This window comes from Lampris incognitus, chromosome 12 (assembly GCF_029633865.1).
Source record: "Lampris incognitus isolate fLamInc1 chromosome 12, fLamInc1.hap2, whole genome shotgun sequence".
Taxonomy (NCBI): Eukaryota; Metazoa; Chordata; class Actinopteri; order Lampriformes; family Lampridae; genus Lampris; species Lampris incognitus.
In genome coordinates, this window is record NC_079222.1 from 8,906,039 (window position 1) to 8,912,940 (window position 6,902).

Below are 6,902 nucleotides of genomic sequence, written 5' to 3' on the forward strand. Positions count from 1 at the left end.
GCCTGCGAGGCGACATAGCCCCTGCCTGCGAGGCGGCACAGCCCCTGCCTGCGAGGCGACATAGCCCCTGCCTGCGAGGCGACATAGCCCCTGCCTGCGAGGTGGCACAGCCCCTGCCTGTGAGGCGACATAGCCCCTGCCTGCGAGGTGGCACAGCCCCTGCCTGCGAGGCGACATAGCCCCTGCCTGCGAGGCGACATAGCCCCTGCCTGCGAGGCGGCACAGCCCCTGCCTGTGAGGCGACATAGCCCCTACCTGCGAGGTGGCACAGGCCCTGCCTGTGAGGCGACATAGCCCCTACCTGCGAGGCGGCACAGGCCCTGCCTGCGAGGCGACACAGGCCCCAGCTCGCTGTTAAAAGTAGAAGATATCAAGAAGTCGTTGTGTTTCTCTGGTTACTGAGGCCTCCGTGGCCGTGTCTCACGCAGCTGGCACAGAGCGGCTCTCATTGGGCGCAACGCTGTCTGAATGTTAATAGAGTCGCACCCACTGGTTCTCAATGGCTAACGCCTGCCAATTCCCACATTTCCACAAAGACTCAGTGATGCAACAAATTGGATGAAAACAATCAGGATTTCTTCCTCCTCGGCCAGCACTTGGATGTAGGAAATTCTGCTGCGATCTGGGGGGTGGGGTGTTGGGGGGGCATGCGTCATTTGCAAGCCACGAGTAATCTTAATTTCACCAAGAAAGAAACTACAAAACCCCTCTGATGTAGCAATGCACCCAGACAGGGCAGACCACTACCAGGGGACAATAGACTGCCTTTTCTGAGAGTCAGTTTCCATGCATTACACATGTTTGGAGTGTGCATGTGAACACGATGAGTGAGCGACAAGTCCAGATGTAAAGGAGGGGGTATGTATCAAACACCCAACTATGCATGCAGAACAAGTTTGAAAAGGGGACTTTATGCAAAATACACTGCATATATAGTATGGCAGCCCAGTGTGCTGTCATGTTCATGTGGATATTTGTGGCTTTTGTAGAAACCTTTTTTGGGAGGCTTTTATCAGAGGTTCAATAGAACTGGCGCCGTCTAGTGGACGCAGCGTGGAAACGACACCTTTTGAGAAACCTTTATTTAACTAGACAAGAGGAAAAGGGGGCCAAAATGCGACAAGAGAAGACACGCATGGCCTCACGCAGGGGAGGTGTCTCGCACCATCACCACGTAGTCGTCTGCGCAGCCAAAAGCCCGGAGCAGGTTGGGTTTCACCAGCTGGCAGACACGCCGACAGCCCTGCTGAGGAAAGCGAGAGTCGTATATTCTGTAGCTCTATGAATAAAAAAAAAGGATGAACAATATAAAGGATTGTGTATGTGCATAATGCACAGCTTCCTGGCTGCAGTCAGTCAGGCCTTTACGGGAGCCACGTGCATAATGCATAGAAAGAGGTCCCAGTACAGGTCCGCGCTGACTCTCGATTCCCAGTCCGACCTGTGTACTACTTATAAATGTTTTATAATAAGTCTGCTGCTCTGTGTTGCAAGTTGTCTTTGTGGACAACCCAAGTCAATGAAAAATGAAAGGGCATAAATGCTTAGTAGAGTGGAGAAAATATGTAAGAATGTAAGAATGTACAATAAATAATATGTATTATTCATATATATGTGTGTGTGTGTGTGTGTGTGTGTGTGTGTGTGTGTGTGTGTGTGTGTATGTGTGTATATGTATATATATATCATATTATCGTATGTAATATATATCATGATATATACAAAATATGTGATATATAAAATATTATAGAGAGAGAGAGAGAGAGAGAGAGAGAGAGAGAGAGAGAGAGAGAGAGAGAGAGAGAGAGAGAGAGAGAGAGAGAGAGAGCTATAAGCAATGATCAGCTGATGATTGCTTATGGCATGAAACAGGCTTGTACTGTCTCATAACGAATTTACTTGACTCACTTTATATATATATATATATATATATATATATATATATATATATATATATATATATATATATATATAAACTTTGTTAAAAGAAACACTCAAAACAAGGAGCAAAATAATCCAGTGAGTCAAGTAAATTTTATATATATATATATATATATATATATCTTCACCTTGTTAAAATGGCCTAAGTCATATTTTCAAGTTTTTCAAAAAACAGAATAAACTGAAACTAAAACAAAATTTGTCAGTTTATTCTGTTTTTTGACAAACTTGAAAATATGACTTAGGCCATTTTAACAAGGTGAAGATATATATATATATATCTACAAAAGTATATATATATATACAAAAGTATATTTATCTCTTATGTAACTGGGCAGAAATTAAAAGTACTCAGCAATCACGAATATTATTTGTTTCACGACTAAAAAATAGCGACTAGTCGGTCCCTACTATCCAGTGTTCCCACACTCAGCAAGCCTGTGAAATTCTCTAACAAGTGAGGTGATAAAATATCCTCAGTGTCTCAACACAAGAGCCGGTGAGGAAAGTCATGAGCACACACACTGTGGTGGAAAATATGAATGCAAACTGGAAACTGTCTTGTTTAACCACGTGTGGCAGTGCACTGAGACGGAGGAATTACCTATAAAAAGTGGAAAACTCAGTTGTAGACTAGCTAATACTCATGACCCCATTTGACCCCATTTGTGCAGCGGATATTTCGTTGGGGTGTTTTCAGTAGGAAAATGAATGCAGATGACCTCAAGTCATGCCCATGACCGGTAAAAGTGCAAGCCGGCGTCATCCTTCTCCAGGGCTGCCCTCCAAATGCCTGAATATTTTTCATGATAGACTGCCGTTAAAACTATACGGGACTGGTCCTTTTATATAGGGGACTCGTGTAGACCGAACCGGCCCCCATGTTGTAGTGCTGAGGCAGGGAGACCAGCAGGCCTCGTGTCTGCTGGGTGGTGCGGTAGAAACATCTAGTACCAGCTAGCTGAGGGAGCTGGGATTTTTCTGTGAGGCCTTACGCAATTAGGGCCACCTTCTCAGGCGGCCCGAAATAGCAGCGAGCGGCTCTGTTCAGAAGGACACGAAGGCTGCAGGTCAAAGTAAAGAGATGCATGTCATGACTGGGGTTGTGACATTCAACACGCTGGTAAAGTCCAGGTAGTGGAAGTCGGCAGTCACGTGACATCCACGTGTTGTTCCTTCGTCTGATAATTTCTTGGTAGCCTGTAGTTTAACGTCTGGAAAACAGCCTGATGTTGGAAAAGCTAAATCCAGGCCTGCTTAAGTGCAGGAGCAGTAGTCCCTGAACATGCAAACAGGACAGAGTCGTGTCATCCTTCATATATTTTGTTTCTTATTGGACCCCCTCCCCCCTCCCTTCCAAGCCGTCCCGGTTGCCTCTCCACCTCCTCTGCCAGGAGGGCTGCAGACTACCGCACGCCTCCTCCGATACATGTGGAGTCGCCAGGCAGTGAGGAGTTTCACCGGGGGGACGTAGCGCGTGGGAGGATCACGCTATTCCCCCCCCCCAGTTCACCCCCCCCCCGAGCAAGTGCCCCGACCGACCAGAGGAGGCGCTAGTGCAGCGACCAGGACACATACCCCCATCCGGCTTCCCACCCGCAGACACGGCCACTTGTGTCCGTAGGGACGCCCGACCAAGCCGGAGGTAACACGGGGATTCGAACCGCCGGTCCCCGTGTTGGTAGGCGACGGAATAGACCGCCACGCCACCCGGACGCCCTTGCAAGATATGTCGACCTAAACGTAAACCGAAGCGTCGGTGCCATGTCAGAACGATGTTGCATGATCTTGTTGGATGCAGGTCTGGGGATGCTTTACAGCAGGTCAGTGCTTTGAGCCCTTGTGCAAGGCAGTGGTCTTTGGAAGGTGAACGGTGGAATTTTGCAATCCGTCGGCCTCCTTAAAATGCCGCGAGCCTAATTCCCTGAAACATCTGACGGTGGAATTGCATTTTCGACATAACTCTAACGACATAACCATTTGCAGCCGCCCACCCCTCCTCCACACCCCCCCCCCCCACGTGTACAGCCTCTGATCATGTTGTCATCACAAACAGCATACGCAGCGCTTACAACAACCCCCGCGAATTGGTAATTGCATATGATTATTATATTACAGACATCAGCTTGATCGTCACCATGGCGACTGACGAGTCTCCATATCCTATCATTGTGTACATAAACATCACTTGGATATCGCCTTGAGTACACGATTCTGCCTATAGGCTCACATGGTGAAGCAGAGCAGGCCATATGCATACACTTCTTATTAGATAAGAGGGGTTTTTATTTCTGTTTGTAACTTGTCCATAATTCAACTATGGATTCTACTGAAAAATGTTAAGCTCAGAACCAGCCCAGGATGCCTCGTCTCTACCTGAGCATCTTTTAAGACTCGCAAAATCCAAACCTTTGTTAGGTCTGCAATGGAGCACAACGCGTTAAGGCATTATGGGGGCATCTAATATTTCAGCCATGGCTTATGGCATTTGAGGCAATAGACTCAATATTCCATATAAACCAAAGGTGACGACTATTTTCAAATTATTTTCAATTGATTATTATTATTGGGAAGCACGGTGGCCCAGTGGTTAGCACTGTTCCTCACAGCAAGAAGGTCCTGGGTTCGAACCCCGGGCCGCCCCGCCGGGTCCCTTCTGTGTGGAGTTTGCATGTTCTCCCCGTGCCCGCGTGGGTTTCCTCCGACATGCATGTTTCTTAAAAAACTTCCACACGGCAATATAAGGGAACATGAGACCAGTCTGAGAAGAAAACACAAAGACTGCATGTCAGTATGCCTGGATTTGGCCTTTATTTAGGTTATGTTGAAGTCTCCTTATTCTCGCTCTGAGAAACATGACTGAAGTAACACCTCAACCTTTAAATCCTATCGAAATGTTGACAAAAACTGAACTGTTTGTGAAATGGTTGTGCCCATCAGCCTGGTCTTGTCCGCTTCAGACATCAGCACCCTCTTGCTGATTCTTCAAAACGTCCCAACCTTCAAGTCTTACCCACTTTATCTAAGATAGGGCCCAACAGCTCAATATCTGTGAACATATTTGCATAAAAGGGCCATTCTCTGCAGCCAGCACACCAAATACGTCATCAAAACGGATCGGGGTTTGTTTTGTCTTGCCTCCCCAAGTTGCATCAGATTTGCTCCTTTCAGAGAGCACCTGAGAGGACACGGAGGAGAGCGGTTTATACATTTGAAATGTAGCTGCCTGCTCATAACGCACTTTTCTGTCTTTCTGCAGTAGAGACGTTTAAGTCAGGTGGTACTGCAGCGACCTCAGGGGGCAGCCGGGGACCCGGGTCGCCCGCACCAGGGGCGACTGCGCTAACCACTCAGCTAAAGGGTCCGACCCGTTAGCCAATGAGCTAGCGAGTCTAGTCCCCCGTGATCGTTACACTACTATACACTTCTTCTACTACAGGAAAGTGCTGTTGTCAATCATGGTAAAAGGACAAATGTTGACTTTGGATTGGACTTAAAAAAGACCACTCAGTTGCATATACACTGTTTTTTTTATCTTTTCTGATATCAGAAATAAATACTCCATTCACCGTTTCACTGTGAATAACTTGAAAATATATTCAATATTTTTTTTTTGTGCAATATCAACACTTAAAACATTACATTCACATCTGATGTGAACCTTCTTTATGGGTCATACTTCTCAGTAAGTCTGTTGTTTCTGAGGATTCCTTTAAAAGCTGTGCTGGGGGCCAATCCGAAGATGGGCGTCTGCTGGTTTGTTAGTCTTCGACCCTCTCACTGCACCGTCCTTTTCAAACGATTCCTCTGCACAGCCTGGGTCCTCTTCTGTCTCTCTGCCATCGTGGACTTGATGCTCTGTTTGAGAGCTGGGAGGATAACCCTGTCTGCCACCACAGCCGGAGACGGCCTAGACCTGGGGGCGGAGACATGAGAGGATTTGACTGAGAGGCCCGGGCTGGCTTTGACATATGCAAAAGTTTCCATAGGCAAGCAAAAGGAAGTAGATTTGTAAATAAGTTCTAGGTTGTAGTGGACTGCTGCATCTCTTCTAATATACGTGGACTTGGGAAAGTCAGAAGTCCGTTATATACATAAACACATACTGCAAGTTTTTTTGTTTTTTGTTTTTTAATTTATTTTCCCCCCTTTTCTCCCCAAATTGTATCCGGTCAACTCCATTCTTCTGAGCCGTCCCGGTCACTGCTCCACCCCATCTGCTGACCCGAGGAGGGCTGCAGACTACCACATGCCTCCTCTACATGTAGAGTCGCCCGGCCGCTTCTTTTCACCTGACAGGGAGGAGTTTCGCCAGGGGGACTTAGCGTGTGGGAGGATCACGCTACTCCCCCCAGATCCCCCTCCCCCCCTGAACAGGCGCCCTGACCGACTAGAGGAGGCGCTAGTGCAGCGACAAGAACACATACCCACATCCGGCTTCCCACCTGCAGACATGGACAATTGTGTCTGTAGGGATGCTCGATCAAGCCGGAGGTAACACGGGGATTCGAACCAGCAATCCCCGTGTTGGTAGGCAACGGAATAGACCTCTAAGCTCCCCACATAATGCAAGTTTAAGGCAACTGTTTAAAAGACAAAAAACTGTAAGGAATAAGTCGGTGAAGGAGAGCCTGTACATACGGTTTCATTGGAAGTGGTTGACGTGCAAGCTGGGGAAACCTCTCTGCCCCCGAAGCTTTGCTGAAAAGGAGAGAAAAATGAACAGGCCACCACAACTGTATTAGCATCTTGCTGGAATGGGTCAGCGAAGTTGAAAGTGGGATCATTTTTTCCATCAATTTACCGTGGGCCGTCAGCAAGGTAGGCCTTGGTCAGGATGTAGTTCTCTGGGGTGATTTTCTTGTTGAATACAATGTCTCTCAGCACCGCCTTCACTCGTAAAATCTAAATGACACACAAGTGTTAATTCTGCCATAATTATCATAATGACTCATAATGGC

The 6,902-nt window shown here is 47.2% G+C and overlaps 1 protein-coding gene across 1 annotated transcript in view; it reads right to left on the bottom strand.

Annotated features, from left to right (window-relative positions):
• Window positions 1-5,622: 5,622 nt before the first annotated feature.
• si:ch211-222n4.2 (uncharacterized protein LOC101885505 homolog) overlaps window positions 5,623-6,902 on the bottom strand; it is a 3,765-nt gene continuing 2,485 nt past the window's right edge. The window contains exons 5-7 of the mRNA XM_056291220.1: window positions 6,746-6,846; window positions 6,583-6,642; window positions 5,623-5,857 (exon numbers count right to left, since the gene is read on the bottom strand). Coding sequence (XP_056147195.1) covers window positions 5,719-5,857; window positions 6,583-6,642; window positions 6,746-6,846 — 300 coding nt within the window. The 3' untranslated portion in view covers window positions 5,623-5,718. The remainder of the gene's footprint in view (window positions 5,858-6,582; window positions 6,643-6,745; window positions 6,847-6,902) is intronic.